Here is a 17,947-nt window from a genome sequence, read left to right as displayed (position 1 = left end):
TTTTTGTTTTTCATATTTTTGATTAAATGAATTAAAGTATACAAACACATTTTCAGAAATGGTTGGACTGAATCTTTGACATGGAAAGCTAACTAAAGTTGCATTAGGCAAATGAAGCATGAACCATACGAATAGGTAAATCTACCATATCTAACACGCCTTGAGTCCAAACAAGCAAACTTTTCTCTTAAAAGCACAGAGTGTCAGCTGATTTTTTTACACAGGACAACATATGATATTATATTTCCTGCCTAAGGCTGCGTTTTTCAGCAATACAGACATGCACTGCCTCATTTTCCTCCTACACATAATGCTATGTGTCAGAATTGAATGCCAGAGAGCCTGAAAATGTTTTTTTTTTTTTTTTTTTCAATTGTTTTTCAATGCAATTTACTGAACAAACCCGTTCACGCAAAAAGAAAACATTAAACGTGTCGTGCCAAGTTTTAAAATGCAGAAATGTGAACAAAATTGCAGAGTAAGAGCAGAAGGCATGCTATCTTAGTGAACACAAGCTAAAGTTTTGTCTGGTTCTTCACACACACACACACACACACACACACACACACACACACAAAAAAAAAAAAAAAAAAAAAAATTGTCTTTTTGGAGATATGCATGGCAAAAAAATTTACTTTCTTTCTTATTTTTTGTCTTGTTTTCCAGTACAAATATCTGCACATTCTTAAATCAAGATTCATTTACTTGAGGTGCAAAAGATACAAAGTCTCATTCTGGAAAAAAAAAAAAAAGTATTGAAAATTAAGTGAGTTTATACTTAAAAAAAGGAAAAAATTATTATTTTTTTTTTTTTTTAAAACAAGCATTCATATCATATCAAGTCATTTTGCTTCTCAAGTAAATTTGTGTAGTTTCCATAATGAGTCTGTTGCGAACACAATAATGAAATGAAACAGAAGGTACAACAATGCATGTCTGATTTCCCATTCTTTCTTCCCATCAAGATGAAGAGTTAGGGCGTGACGAATCCGCTCTTAAAGCAGATTTGTACATCTACACATATTATTATTAGCTCGACTGAGGGCCAATCAAACTCAATACAGTCCAGCCACGACTCCTGCTTTCACCCACTAAAAGCATTTCTAGCATCAGAAAAGGTCAATAACTGCAACCTGAACACTTGCACTCAGCTGGTTACCTGCTTTTACACACCGTTTGTAGTAATCTGTGGTTTCTGCTTGGCAGAGAAAAGAAAAGGTAGCGCAGGTTATGGACAAAGGAGAGCTGATTTTTGAAAGCTTTGTGAGAGTTGAGTTTAAACGCAGCTCATTTTGTTTGTGCACAGAGCCAAAAATACTGCAAATATGCCCTGTTCTTTTCTTTGGTCACCATCAGCTTTCTCTGTATTGTTGATCACGAGGCTGTGTTCCTCGCCGTATGATTAAAGTGCTGTATATACAGTACACGTGCTGTAAATGCACACTGTCAGGGTCCTACAGAGAAGATGCAATGTGATGAAAAGAGAAATCACACTTTCACAGAGCAGAGATGGAGAAGTCACCTCTGGAGAAGAAGGTGCTGATCATGAAGCTGAAGTTAATGGTGGACACGGCAAACACCAGCAGGAAGAAAAACACCAGCGTGGGGTCACTGTAGGTCAACACCGCTCCGTTAGGACTCACCTAACAGGAAACAACACATAGCAAACAGTGTGGACTATCTCAGAATAGGAATCTTAAAAAAATTAAAAATTATGTTTCGGATTCTCATTGTATAAAAATACTAAAAATACTTTTTTGGCTTCAGAGAATTGTATCATTATTACTATTATTATTATTATTATTATTATTATCTAATAAATAAATTAAATATTTAAATAATTTAATATTATATTTTCTATATTTTCTATATATATATATATATTTTCTATATATATATATATATATATATATATATAAAAGAAGTTTTATACACACGATAATTTGTGGTATTTAACATTTATGAAATTATTTTATTAAAAATGTCAATCTGAACAATGAATTTTATTAATTATATACACACATATACATATATCATACATAATGTATGGCATTTAAAAATTATAATTGCAGAAATTGTATATGTTAATGTTAACTGTAAAAAGATTTTAATTAGTGTAAGTGTTAGAGAACAAAAATTGATAAATATTTAAAAACATAATATCTTAAATACCTTTTTTGCTATGTTTTTTTGGGGGGGCTTATAAAAATTGTATTATGAACAAACTGCATAATAATACATGCAAATTACTAATTTAATTTTAACATGCAAATTACTAATTAATTTATAGTAGTGAGTATTATTTATTTTTTATTATTAATAGTATTTATTTGAAATGTGCATACTTAGATTTGTACAGTTTTATATTATACTCATTTTTAATAAAGCAATACTCTAAATGCATACTGTACCTTTAGGTAAAAGTTATCATACAAACAAATATATGCACTACACCATCTGTATCTGTGAAAAAATGTAAATGAACTAAACGTCATGTAAAAAACAATCTGTTCCAGTGCATGTGTGCAACAAGTGGAACTTGTTCTGAATAAAAACTGGTTCCCAGTTCTCAAGTAAGCTAAAAAAAAACCTTGCACAGACATGCAAACAGTATAGTGGTATTTCTAGTTGAACAAGATTCTTACAAAGAAGAGATTACATGTGTTTACCTTGACGCAGATAAGCACGGTGACGAAGAAGATGGAGATGGAGAGGAAGAGGAAAAACATGAGGAACCAGGCGCTCCAGTGCAACCAGTTGCTGAGACCCATCATGCGCATGTATTCCTGCAACACACACACACACACACACACACACGGCTGCAGTGAAGCTTTCTTACATCAAGAGCAACAGAATCCATGTTCATTCCCACTTTCTGCACCTTCAGTTTCCTCTCCTTCTCCTGCACTACAGCACGGACGATGTTCAGAGACGTGTAGGTGAAGCTGAGCACGAGCAGCAGCGGCAGCTGGTTCTGGATGGCCAGGATGAAGACGTCGTAGATGAATGCAGGGTAAGGGAAACGAGCCAGCAGCACTTGGGCTCTCTTGAGGAGGGCCGCCGCCGCCGTGCTGTTGTAGGCCTTCATGATGGCCCGGTCCACCGCGTGCTGCACCTGCAGGAAGCCCTCGCGGTAATATCCTGTCCAGACCCACACAGTACTCATTAGATTCCACTCAATCAAACTCACGAGGGTTTAAATGAATCGAATGAACTGAGGAGAGTTCTACTGAAAAAAATATTCTGGGTTCTGTACAAATACAAGATGAACTGACAGCATTTGTGGTTTAATTTTGGATACTGTAAATATTAATTTCCACTTACCCTGCTTTTTCTTTAAAGAAAAACAAAAGTCTGTCTTACAGTAAATGCAATGCAAATGAATGAGGCCATTTGTAACTATTAAGATCTCACTGTTTCTATAGTAAAGCTAATATAATGTGTGGTATAACATGATTTTAATGTGAAAAAATTATAACTCTTTTGTGTGTCTGCCTCGCAGCTTCTCATGGCTTTTCAAATCATAATGACCCTTGAAGATCAAAACACTCGCTGTGCAGTCTTCACACTTGCAGCATAAAGCAACTCTATGCAATTAAATGCAGATGAAAGGACGCCGAAGCACAAAGAGTCGTGCAAGTGAAGATCAAGATGTAATTTGTAGCACTGTGACAAAAATAGAGGATAACTGTCCTCAAAGTTCATCTGATGCTTACGCAGCGCTCGTGATTAATAACAGACACTCTGCAGGTGTTTTGAAGCTGCTGGCAGCACTGGAGGCCATCAGGCGAAGGGAACGCTAACTAATCCAAATCACTTCCTAATCAACAGCTAGCGCCGTCACGGGAAACCTCATAAGATCATTAAGGTTTATCTCATCTGCTGATGGTAACTGACAGCAAGAGGTCATCAAGGAAGAAATCAACCACTAATTTGCATGTTGATGGACGGTTTTTGATTAAAGAGCTTTTTAATGAACTGATACTAGCACTTAAAATTGTAGTTGTGTGGCTATTAGCTTTAACATCATCTATATTCGAATGCATAAAATTAAACATTAAGCACATATGAATTAGCAGAGTTAGTCTTGCAGAAAGTAGCATTGCATCACTTGCTCACCAGTGGATCCTCTGCAGTGAATGGGTGCCGTCAGAATGAGAGTCCAAACAGCTGATAAAAACATGACGTAATCCTCCCCACTCCAGTCCATCAGTTAATGTCTTGTGAAGTGAAAAGCTGTGTGTTTGTATCCATCAAATCCATTGAGACAACTTCAAACTTCAATTTATTTCAAAAACAAAACACGAGTCTCTATCCATAATATTGCTTCCTCCAGTGAAAAAAAAATGGTCTGGTCCGAATCAGGAGAGAAGTATGCACAGATCAAGCACCACTTACAAACAGTCCAAAACAGTACTAAACAAATATGTGGGTGGATTTTGATGTGAGAGGACGACAGGAGATGGACTTTTCCACTGGAGGAAGCATTAATATGGATTATTGACTCATATTTTGGTGATAAGTGATGGTTTAAAGTTAAACGTCACAAGCCATTAACTGATGGACTGGTGTGAACTGCTTGTGTATTATTGTGATGTTTTTATCAGCTGTTTGGACTCTCATTCTGACGGCACCCATTCACTATAGAGCATCCATTTGGGGAGCAAGTGATGTGATGCTACATTTTTCCAAATCTGATGAAGAAACAAACTCATCTACATCTTGGATGGCCTGAGGACGATTAAATTCTCAGCAAATTTTCATTTTTGTTTGAACTTCTCCTTTAACATGAAATTCATGGCTTGTAGGTCGCTTCTGCTGGGTTCATTTCCCACAGTGCATCAGTGCGGACTGACCTGGCGTGCCCCCGTCTGGCTCGTGTTGTTCTCTGGGCCCGGGCAGCTGGAACAGCGGGAACAGACTGAGCGTGTGCCAGTCCAGATCACTGTTGGGGTTGAGCTCAGACTTCTCGCGCAGCGGGGCATTTCTGGGGCTGTACGTGAAGCGCAGGTGATAGCTGACCTGCCACACATGACATCAGAGGTTGTTCAGCAAATGATCTTTGTTTAATGTGACTTAACATTTTATGTATTACAGGATCAAACCCCAAAGTAACATGTGTCTTGATTAATGGCACAATAAACATTGAACAACTCTTGTGGGGTTGGAACCTACAACTTTACGATCACCACACCAGATGATAAAGAATATTGTTCAATATATATACCTCAAAGCACACGTGATATTTAATTAATATATCTAATTTTGAGAATAACTTGAGATTTTAAAAAATTTAAATATTATTATTCTTTTTTTTTTTAAAGCCACAGGTTTGTTGTGCTTGTTTGTAGGGCTGCATAATTTGGTCCAAAATTGTGGTTATATATCGATAGAACTATATAATAATAAAATAGAATTTTAATAATCATCATTAAATATAACAATTATAATTAAAATATTAAACAAATTTCACTGTAAAATAAAGTGTTTTACAATAACATAAAAAAAAAATATTTATTTTGTAATTTTTCACTGCAAAATAAAGAAATTGAGTATTTAATAATAATAATAGCCTTGTTCTGTGAAATTTTAATCTGACAAAAGTTTCGTTTTGTGCCTCAATTGTGACGCGGGGAAAACACATTTCTGTATAAATCATTCAGAAAATCATTCTTAAGTTACTCGTTTAAAAAATAAACAAATAAAACACACATTTTACATAAAAATGTGCTCTCTTCCTTGATGCTGCTCCAGGAGCTGTACTGGAGCTGCAGTAAACTCATTAAATCCTCAGCGAAGGACTTGCTGTCTGTGACCGAGGACCGACAGCTTTCATCATGAGAGATGAGAGATGAGAAGAGAGCAGACCAGACCTCATCTCTCCACTAGACACATGGAGAAACCTCAGCAAGCGCATCTCAAAACAGCTGAAACCACTTCATAAACACACGAGCAGGCGCTGGAGACATGAAACCAATATGCTTTGAGGGTATTTGTTGCTAGTGCACTAATGGCCTGATTCCTCCTGCTAGATTCGACTGCACTCTTGACTTCTGTGGAAAACAGGTTGTTTTGTCCTCAAATGTTCAGAAAAGAACATTTCCTTCAGGAAAACACTCGCTTTAAGTAACGGTTATCATCATGAAAGACAAGTAAATAGGTGAGTCTCACTAAAACTGACAAGACTGCGCTTTATTTCACACAAAGTCTACACAAAATGGAGAAAATGATTTTGCATAAGAAAATCTAATCCCATTTTTAGGATGGTTAGAGTTTTTGGCAGTTATTTTCCACCAATTCTCATTACTGTAATAAAAAGAGAGAGAGAGAGAGAGAGAGAGAGAGAGAGAGAATGTAAAAAATACTGATGCAAATCAAATATAATTTGTCTTTTAATCATTTTAAAACAGAAATAAAGCAGGGGAGCAGTTGGGGGTTTGGTGGAAGAGAGTGCTGTACAGAAATAAAAATCCCTAAAACCCCTGCCAGTACTGAGACTCAACCCATGACCAGTGGGTTGCAAGTCCGACTCTCTAACATTAGGCCACAACTGCTCCATTTCATTACTGTATCTATATTACTATTAGTAAATAGCATGGAATTTATTCCATTAAAGAGAATTTGAGAGGAAAATGGGTTTAATATCAAGCAAATATTTGTATCATTACAATGCAAAAATAGCTTATTTTTTCCAAAATAAAATTTTAATATAATAATAAGAATTTCCTATATTTCATTTATTAAATATTATAAATTAAATGCAATTAATTATTTAATTTTAATAATAATAATAATTTTATATTATTTAATTTAAAAAATATTTGATGCCAGAGTGAACATTTTGTCATGAGACTCCTCCACATAATGGTTTAAACTGTTTAGCATGCAGTTTTACAGGATAAAATACAATTATTATTATTATTATTATTATTATTATTATTAGTGTAGTAATAGTACTATTACTAAATAAAAATACATTTCCAGTAAAATAAAGAAATCCAAGTATTTAATAATAACAATTATTATTACTATTACTATTATTACTAAATAAAAATGTTAGAAATAAGAAATATTTCTATTATGTTTCACTATAAAATATTAGTAAAAAGTATGGGATTTATTGCAGTTATGAAAATTCGAGGGGACAATGTGTTAATATGTAAATAATTAGCTTCATTTTCTTTATGAAAAATAATTTAACTTAATAAAAATAATGATAATTACTATATATATTTAACTATAATTAATTTATATTAATTTTCAGGTGATGCTGGAGTGAAATACATTACTTCACAAAACTCATCTGCATAACGCTTCAAACTGTTCAGTATGCAGTGGATCAGGTTGATCTTGGCTAACAGGAATAGGCGAACAGGTAGAGGGTGATATGGAATGCTAATTCGTTAAGTTCGTGTCATCTCACCTGCAGAGGAAGCGGCTCGTCATCGTGTGTGAATTGGTGCTCAAACACAATGGCTGCCAAGATCTTGCCTGACTTGGGGTCAGTTTTCACAAACTCCTCAAGCTGCTCCTCTGTTTCAAAGCCACGCACTGGAAAACAAGATCAAGACACAGCATTAGTGCCACAGACGTCTCCATTACTGTTATTATTGCTTTCATTTACAATAACAAAAACATGTGCATTAAGCAATGCTTTCATTTCCTTTATGCAAAATGTAATTTAAATATTAATAGAAAAATTAATTAATAATTCTAATAACTGAATTAATAAATAATAATAATAATAATAATAAATAAATAACTAATAATAATAATAAAAAACATTTATTTTTAAATGTTAAAATCATAATTTTATTAGTTAATTAATAATTATAATAATTGCGTTTTAACAACAACAACAAAATATAATAATAATAATTAATAATTGAATAATTATTATTATTAAAGTGCCCCTTTATGGATTTTTCAAAACTACCTTTCATGCAGTGTATTATGCATTTGTATGTGAATGCAAAATGTCTGCAAAGTAATAAGCAGAAAGTGCATCATAAATAAAGTTATTGTCTCTCAAAAGAAAGAGTCGACTGAATGGCTTAAACAAGTCATTCGAATCCCACTACCCAGGTCACAAGTGAACACATTTGCATAATGCCTGCATGCGTTCTGTGTGGAAATCCCGCCAAAACTTTAACCCCCGTCATTGTAGCTCGTGTGGATAACATAACGTCAAGAAAACGCTGTGCTGTTGCTGTTTCCGGTTCAGCGAATGCTGGCGTGTTTTGACTGCCGCTGCTTTCCCGCTGTCCTTCTGTTTTCGTGACTAATTTTGGACTTTTCAAGCATGCAGTTTTAATTTTTGGACTCTAACTCCCTTGAACTCATCCTGCAGAATTTTTTACTTTGATTTGATTAAATACGGCGCAGCCAAACTCGAGCTTTCGCCACCGAAGCAACAGGCTGCTTCATCTGTCTTCCGTGAGTAAGTACCCACTTCCTCTCGGATTATTGGTTGCCAGATGCTGGTCTGGTTGAGAAGGTCTTAGAAAGGGCTGTATCTTCCATGTATTTGCACTGCGTTGTGGCTTACTTGCTCGGTGTGCTGGCTAACGTGGTTTTAAATCTGACTGAGTATGCGCGACTCTAGGACGATCCTCCTCTTTTTATTTTTGCGCGCTGTCTCAAGAATCTTTGCTGCCTATTGGCTGGTGGGGTATTTATGACATGACCTTTTATTTGTCATTGGATCTGCATCACCTGAACCCTAAAGTTTGGCCGCCGCTGCCCATCAGCTTATATAATCACTGCGTTGCTCTTGGTATCGCTCGCCGGCCTCGTTACATACATCGGGGTTCTCACAAACACTGCACTGGGCTCACTACTTCAGTTCCCTCAGTTGATGGATGTACTATCCCCGCTGTCTCGTCCTCTTCTCGTCGACTGTATGCAAAAACACGCAGAGAGGGTGGAAATATTAACTATGTAAATCACCGTTCTCTGGAATATGTCCCACTCAGGGCTCTACCGCCAGTTACAACTTCCTCTGCAACAGTTCAGCCTTCAGTGAAAATGGCCCTAGTAAACGCTACGTCATTGTCAAATAAAACACTCATTATGAACAATATTTCTCATCTCACGCCTTGGATTTTCTGTTTGTGACTGAAACCTGATGACCTTTCATCTCTGGGTGAACTATCTCCTTCTGACTGTTCTTTTTACAGCTCTCCCAGGCCAATTTTCAAGTCACTAAAATGTCGACTACTGTCTGTAGATGCCTTTTCTAGTTTTGAGGCACAACTCTTGCATATCGATCTCAATGGTCCTCTAATCTGCCTCCTGATTTACAGACCACCCAAAGTTAGCACAACGTTCATTCATGAGCTCTCAGACTTCCTGTCAAATCAAGTGTCACGCTGTGATGGACTGTCGGTTCTGGGAGATTTTAACATCCATGTCTGCTGCCCCTCTAAACCTATGGTTAAACATTTTATGAATCCCATTGACTCGCTCAGTTTCGTACAGTGTGTCTCTTCTCCTACTCATAACCTAGGCTACACACTAGATCTTATTTTGACTCGCGGTCTATCTATACACTCATGTGAAGTATTCGATGCTGGTATTTCTGATCACTGTTCTGTATTATTTGAACCTGCAGTCCCATATGTACAGCCCATCCTCTATCAGCCTGTATGCAGCTCTCATTTTTTTCATGCCACTACTGCACTAGAATTCTCTAAATGTTACTCTACAATCTTTTCTAATTGTGAGATCTCTTTGTCACCTGATATGAACACTGATCAGCTGGTTCTCGTTTTTTAACTCTGCTTGTTCTACTGCATTGAACACTGTGAAGCATAGAAAGCAGCAAGCTAGATCTAATCCTCAACCTTGGCTAAATGCTTCTACCCGCGTGCTCAGACAAGAGTGCAGGAAGGCTGAACGCAGGTGGAAAAAGGATGGGCTTCAGGTTTCTTATCAAATTTCAAAAGATTGTCTAGCCACCTATCAAAAGTCTGTCAGTGATGCAAAATCTCAATACTTTTCAAATTTTATTGCCATGAATGCAAAGTTCTTTTCAAAACTATAAACTCAGTTCTTAATCCAGCCACTTGCTCAGCCCCTGTTGGCAATCTCGAGACCTGCATAGAATTTTTAGGTTTCTTTGTACAGAAGGGTTTTCCCAGAGTCTTTTAAACATGCTTCTGTACAGCCCCTGTTCAGCCCCTGAGAGATCTCACCTCGATCCATCTGTTCTTAGTAACTACCGACTAATTTCTAAACTCCTATTTATTTCTAAGGTTTTAGAGAAAGCAGTGCTTTCACAGTTTACTTCTTACCTGGATGCTTTTAACATTCTGGATAATTTCCAATCTGGTTTTAGAGCACTTCACAGTACAGAGTCAGCCTTGCTTAAAGTAAGTAATGATCTTTTGTTGTCCATTGATTCAGGGTCTTCTGCCATTCTGATACTGTTAGACTTGAGTGGAGCCTTCGACACTATTGACCATGACATCCTCTTGAATCAACTACAATATGCAGTAGGGGTTCAAGGCATGGCATTACAGTGGTTCACCTCTTATTAAAAGGGTAGGACGTTTTCAGCAAATATTGGGTCGTTCACCTCACCTTCTGTGCCCGTTCCTTATGGTGTTCCTCAGGGTTCTATTCTTGGCCCTTTATTGTTTCTCGCTCTACATGGTTCCCCTAGGCTCCATTCTCCAGAAATATAGTATTAACTATCATTGCTACGCCAATGACCTACAACTTTACCTTCCAATCAAACTCGAAAATGACTCTTCTTTACAACTTCTTTTCTCATGTTTTGAAGTGAGAACTTGGATGGCTAACAATTTCTTGCAACTAAACACTGACAAACCTGTGGTGCTCCTGCTAGGCCCCGCTGCACTCAATGCTACTCTTACAAGTAGGTTAGGATCCCTTAGTGATAACTTACAACCCCATGTAAAAAATCTAAGGGTCCATTTTGGTCCATTACTACAATTTGACAAGCATGTAAACACGGTTGTAAAGAGTAGCTTCTTCCACCTCAGATTTCTTGCGAAAGTAAAACATTTTCTCTCTCGAAAAGATCTTGAAATTGTCATCCACGCACTAATCTCTTCAAGGCTGGACTATTGTAACTCTGTATGTCGGCCTTCCTCAAAGCACTCTATCTCGGCTTCAGATGGTTCAAAATGCACCAGCCAGATTGTTGACAGGAACAAAAAAAGAGAGAGCATATTACTCCTGTTCTTGCTTCATTGCACTGGCTCCCTATCAAATTCAGAGTTGATTTTAAGGTCCTTCTTTTTGTATATAAGGCACTGCATAAGTCAGCCCCGGATTATATCTGTGACCTTATCCAGCCATATATAACCTCTAGGTCTTTTATCTGTCCCTCGGTCTCGTTGTAAATCCAAAGGTGACAGAGCTTTCGCTGTTGCTGCCCCTAAACTCTGGAACAGTTTACCCTTTACTATCAGGGCCTTTCCATAGCCCCTTTCACACTGCGATTCCGGCAAATACACGGGTAATGTGTCCTGGCATTTGTACCCGGGTCGCTAGATTTTGCACTTTCACACTGCCAGTGATTACCCGGAATATGTGCGTGCATTCACACACAACCCGTAAAGGTCCCGTGAAGACACGTGATATCAGGGTGTGACGTGTAATGTACGAGTCGAAAACTCTAGGCACGTTAACTTTCACTGAAGTTGGTGAACGATCTCAGCTTCAGCGCGGAACGTGAGGAACTAACTGATCTCTGCTTCGTTACACTTTGCGCATATTTGTTTCATCGTGAACGTTGATCTGCCTTCAAAACACGCTAAAAGAGTCGCGCGATAACGTGCGTCATCACTACGACACGGCATTAGATCTGGCTTTTGTTCACACAGCGCTCGTTCCGGGACTGAACCCGGCAATGTTACTAGGTCCCCGACCCGGGTTCACATCCCGGAATCAATCCCGGGACGTATTTGCTTTCACACAGAAATCAACCCTCCAACACCCCGGCAATTTGCCGGGTCCGACGTGCAGTGTGAAAGGGGCTCATCTCTCTGTGTTTTTAAATCAAACTTAAAGACTCATTTTTACACCCTTGCATTTGAGTGATGCTGTGTACGGAACTTTTGATGTGTTTTTTTATATACATACTTTTATTTTATTTTATATTTTATCTCTTTCCCCTTTAATTTTTGATCTCTGTTGCTTTTTAGGTAACCTTTTATTGTAAAGCACTTTGGATCAACGATGGTTGTGTTAATGTTGTGTTCTATAAATAAATTGACTTGACTTGACTTGTGCTCTGCGCTGTGGAAGTAAATTCAATTCATTTTCACTTTCAAAGGATGAGGCTGTGAAGAATCAGTGGTTAAAATGAATCTTTACTAAGACACCACAGCAGTATAATCCCAAACTTTTTGCTGTGTTCCCGTCATTTCACTGATGACTGCGTCTCCAATCTCCGCGAATTAAACACGGGATTCGCAAATCGGTTGTCTTTGAAAGATGAGTCAGTGACCAGTTTGTCTGGAGCAGTTTGCTCCTCCGAATCACAGCCTGTAAGTATGATTAATAATTGTTGTTTTGATGTTCTGTCGAGCTTGCAAAATGTTGTGTTGTGTTGTGTACATAGTACAGGCAGTGCTGCTCTGTTCTGCTAATCAGCTGTTGTCCTGATATTGTTTAGAAATGTGTCAATTAATATAGAATATCTGTCACATTACTTGGACTCATAATAAAGGAAAGAAATCAATGGTTAACAAACTGCAGTGCATTACTCTTTGTGTGTTTTCGGCTAACGCATTTACCATTATTGTTTGGGTCTTTACTACCAAGCTGTGGGTCCGATTCTTTCTTTTTAGAACAGAGTGGAGCACTATTATTATTACAATAGGATGTATTATTGTGTTTTATACTACGGGGCCACTGAGTGCTTGAATCTGATTGGCTGACGAACCTTCTGAGGTGTGCGATTATTTTCAGGCAGCTCTCTTGACATGACAGACGATTTTACGAAAGTAAATACACATGACATTTCTCACTAGCGAGGTAATAACAGCACTGTTTAAAGATGCTGCTGCAGAACACTGTTGAGCGACGCACAGAGGTAGCCTAATTCACACAAGCTCTCTCTCTCTTTCTTTCTCTTTCTCTGTGTGTCTCTGTCTCTCTCGCTCTCGTTCAATTAACTTCATCAATAACTGCATTAAAATACTATCAACAGCTCAAGCCTCCATTACCAGCTTTAAAATGACATTTTGGAACTAGCAAAAGAGGCTTAGGATGAGATGCGGAAGAAATAATCCTACTCACAATAGCGATTTAAGTACAAAAACCGGACGAATCCCTTTAAATATATCATCTGATCGATGTCTTGAGGTGTGGTAACTGTAGTATAAGCAGAATAATGGACTCCGGGCCGTTAAATCATTAGAAAAATAATGCACATTCGAGGTGTAATGGCCATGACGCAACCACCTCGGGTGCGCATTATTTTTCCAATAATTCAACGGCCCATCGTCAATTATTCCTCACATATTATTGATAAGCCATATTCCAGTATTGGTGGTGGCCATTTGTTTCCAACATGCACAACAGACTGGGTCATCTGACCAATCAGAGCAGAGTAGCTTCATGCAAAGGAGGGGTTTGGGAAGATGAATCTTTGAACGAATCGTTTGAGTCATTGAGAAATTAAGTAAATTTAAATGCATATTATAAGAAAATGAAGGTATTTTTTGACCTTGCATGCATGCGAACCGGTTGTTGGGGACTCCCAAAACCAGATTATTAACATTACAAATACCATAATAGGGCCGCTTTAACATTATTATTATATTTATAATAAATAATAATGTTATATTACTCCACCTAGCAACCAGCCAGATCACCTTAGCAACACCCTGGCAACCACCCACAACACATTAGCATCATGGCAGCAAAGAATGTGTTTCTCAAACAAACGCAAATTGTTTATATTGTTACATGCAATCAATTCAGAATCCAGAAAGTTTGAGGATTAAACTGATAAAAATAGATAAATTGATGAATAATGTAACCATTTAAGCAATCGTACGAAACCACGTGACCTTTAAAGCAGCTGTGTGGACACTGGCTCACTGTTTGACCTTTAAAATAATTGATTTTAAGATTTGTCAGCCTACTGGAAACATATTAATGATATCATGATCACTGGTAGGGCTTTTTTCAAGAGAAAAGAATTCAGCCAGGTCTCGACTGGGATTCACCAACTAAATCCAATTACACACACACACAAACCAGCATGCTTTTGACCCCAACAAGCGAGCAGCTTTAAAGAAATATTCAACCAAAAAATATAAAGTCTGCAGTTATTGACGTACCTTGTGTTATTATAAACCCACACTCTTATTTATTTCCATGTAACAAAAAGTAAGATGTTTTCAAGAAGCGTTTCATTCTTTGGATTTTTTATGGTACTTTTTATTGTCACTTTATTGTTCTTCATTGTTTCACAAAAACACAACATGAGGGTGAATAAATAATGCGACTTTTCATATCTGGGTCAAATGCTCGTCTAACATGTAACTGGTCTCACGTGACTTTATTGTTAGTTACAGCACCTCTCTCTATGAAAGCAGGAGGCGTCGGTTAAACCGGTTAAACTGGCTCAGAGAGAACAACACCTGGCTCGTGTAAGGTTTGCAGTGGTCTGTCTTGTCCTGAACTGACATCAACGCATGTGGAGGATCAACAAGCAAATACAGTGTCCTCTAAAACAACGCACAACCAGAAAGCATCTGTGCTGCATGTGTCAATGTAAACACAACAGTGAGAGTTAATAACTATAAATAAGCAATAAAGACACTTTTGAAGTCCTGCTGAAACTGATTATTGTTTCTATGTTTGCAACAGGGAACCAGTTCTAGTTGTGAACCATTTTAGTTTTTAATCACTACAAATAAAAAAAATTCCAAAAATATAAATCTGTTCCTTTGGTGATTGTATTGTTATTGTTAACTACCAAAAAACATCAATCAGTTCTGTTGGTGACAATATTGTTACTATTAATTACAAAAAAAAAAAAAACTACCAAAAATATAAATTGATTATGTTAGTGACAGTGTTGTTATTGGTAACCACCCAAAAAACTACCAAAAAAATAAATAAAAATCAGTTGGTTCTGTTAATGACAGTGTTTAGATGAAGCTAAAACTATTAAAATAATTAGATGAAGCTAAAACTATTAAAATAATTTCCATTAATTATAATAATGCTAAAATAAAACACAATTGAAATATTAGATGAAAAACATTTAATAATGAAAATAATGAAAAACAAGGAATAACATCACTTAAAATGAAATACAGATAAATTAAAGCTAAATAAAAAACATGAAAGAACTAATAAAAATGACAACAATCACTTAAACAAAATAGATTGAAATTAAAATGTAAACTGTAAATATAAAACTAAAAGCCAATTTAAAATCACATAACTTTACTAAAACTTAAATTAAAATTAAAACTGAAATATAAAAGAAAAATGAAAATATAACAAATAAAATGTAAACTCAAAATATTATTAAACACAATAATAGTATCAAAAATCCTAAGATAACACTGGTTAGTGATTATGAAAGTTCTGTTAAAATACTAGAAATATCTGATCTATTTAAGAGTTTGCAGTCTGGGCTGCAAAATATTATAAAGACAATAAATAGATAAAACACCTTTCTGTTGTGTTGTTTTTGATTGTTTGCACACAATAACAAACACACAGTGTGATAAATGTTGGTCATTTGCGAATATCACACAGCACTTTAACACCATCAAGCTGTTCATTTTACAGTCAAAGCTGAGGCACCAGATTATGGATCTCTTCGCTCAGAGCGACAAGAGGAAGCAAAAAGGGTCCGGCGTGAGTCAGATGATCAGGACACAGCCCAGAGAATCGTTTATTACGTGACTCACCACCTGCATATTTCCCTGCAGGCCTTCATGAAAACTCATAAACACAAGCACCAGGACAATTCAAGGGTCAGGCAGAGGCTATCTCTGTGAAGAAGAGAGACTATGAGGTTTTTGGTGGGGTCGCGACGCTATTTATTCACAAAACCTCAATATATACTTCCATTTCAACTGCAGACTCACACATATTGTAGAGCAGAGCAGTTATACTAACGCCAGGCTCACACACTATTGAACCAATGAACTTTAATGTCTTATCTAGGCATGCATGATTTCCGGATAGACATGCAATATCAATAAAAAAAAGAGTTATTGCACTCATGAAGTGCAATTTATATATATTCTTATTCTTATTATATTCTTTTTTTTTATCATTTGATTGGCCATATGGAGAGAGGTGGTAACAACATCAGCCAACGCTTCAAGCCAAACCAGATGCACTAGCTGCTGTATTCATGAACACACTCCTATACTTTAGAGCACAAGAGCTGAAGCTCTCACCGGTTCTGACGCAGCCGTGCAGGCTCTGCTGCACGTCCTCTGTGATCTGCCGCACCACGCTTTCCATTCAAGTAACCCAGCCCAACTTCATGTAAGCACAGCACAGATTGGGCGGCAGGTCGCTCAAAGGGAAGCTGTGGTAGCGCGTTGCATTGGGGTAGTTGATGAAGGACACCTTCTGTCGCAGGACGATCAGGATGGCAGAGAAGAGCAGCGGCAGAGCGATCTCCACCAGCGTGACCAGGATCTGACGCTTCTGCAGGACGAGAGAAAGAAGACGTCAGCGAGTAGAACAGAAGAGGAGTGGACTGAGAGCTATATACGCACGTGTGGAAGATGGAAGAATGGGATAATGGTTACTTACTTTAGGGGGAATGGATGGGTAAATGGTTATTTAAAGTAACAAAACCTTGAAAAATACCTTGAATGTAACGTAACCCGCTTTGGATAAAAGTGTCTGCCAAATAAAATGAAATGAAGTAACATTTCATTTACATTAGAACTAATTATTCGTGGTGGAACTGATGATTTTTACAGTCATGATACTAGGTTAGCTGAATTTTTATGAATACAATTCTATACTTATAAAGTAAAATAAATAGGGCTGTCAAATGATTAATCACGATTAATCACATCCAAAATAAAAGTTTTGTTTACATAATATATGTGTGTATACTGTGTATATTTATTATGTATATATAATTACACACACATGCATGTATATATTTAAGAAGACTATGTTATGATTTATATATTAAATATATTTATATATAATATAAAATATAAGAATATAACTATATAAATGTATCTACATGTCAATATTTTTCTAAATATATAATTTATGTGTGTGTATTATATATACATAATAAATATACCCTGTACACATACATATATTATGTAAACAAAACTTTTATTTTGGATGTGATTAATCATGATTAATCATTTTGACAGCCCTAAAAATAAAACAAAATAAAGTAATTTAAAATAAAATAAAATAAAGCAAAATACAATAAAATAGCCAATTTATTGCATATATATATATATATATATAGATATATATATATATATATAGTATATAGATATATATATATATATGTTTGTGTGTGTGTGTGTGGTTGTGTATAAAGTAAAATACAATAAAGTATATAATATATATATATATATATATATATGTGTGTGTGTGTGTATAAAGTAAAATACAATAAAGTATATATATATATATATATATGTGTGTGTGTGTGTGTGTGTTTGTGTATAAAGTAAAATACAATAAAGTATATATATATATATATATATATATATATGTATGTATGTGTGTGTGTGTGTTTGTGTATAAAGTAAAATACAATAAAGTATATATATATATATATATATATATATGTGTGTGTGTGTGTGTGTGTGTGTGTGTGTGTGTGTGTGTATAAAGTAAAATACAATAAAGTATATATATAATACCTCCTTTTGTGTTAGCCAATTTATTGCATAGATATGCTGTATATTTTTCTTTTTGACATTTTTGGCAGTATTAAAAAAAA

At 36.1% G+C, this 17,947-nt stretch overlaps 1 protein-coding gene across 1 annotated transcript in view; it reads right to left on the bottom strand.

Annotated features, from left to right (window-relative positions):
* The window catches only part of LOC109062935 (phospholipid-transporting ATPase ABCA3-like), a 43,559-nt gene extending 27,073 nt beyond the window's left edge, over positions 1–16,486 (bottom strand). The window contains exons 1-6 of the mRNA XM_042717558.1: positions 16,413–16,486; positions 7,424–7,551; positions 4,857–5,022; positions 2,882–3,141; positions 2,670–2,786; positions 1,523–1,643 (exon numbers count right to left, since the gene is read on the bottom strand). Of these exons, the coding sequence (XP_042573492.1) occupies positions 1,523–1,643; positions 2,670–2,786; positions 2,882–3,141; positions 4,857–5,022; positions 7,424–7,551; positions 16,413–16,479 (859 nt within the window). The 5' untranslated portion in view covers positions 16,480–16,486. The remainder of the gene's footprint in view (positions 1–1,522; positions 1,644–2,669; positions 2,787–2,881; positions 3,142–4,856; positions 5,023–7,423; positions 7,552–16,412) is intronic.
* Positions 16,487–17,947: the final 1,461 nt, after the last annotated feature.

Source organism: Cyprinus carpio, chromosome A3, assembly GCF_018340385.1.
Source record: "Cyprinus carpio isolate SPL01 chromosome A3, ASM1834038v1, whole genome shotgun sequence".
Lineage (NCBI taxonomy): Eukaryota > Metazoa > Chordata > Actinopteri > Cypriniformes > Cyprinidae > Cyprinus > Cyprinus carpio.
The sequence above is the reverse complement of the archived record's forward strand: the minus strand, read 5'-3'. Positions and strand labels throughout refer to the sequence as shown.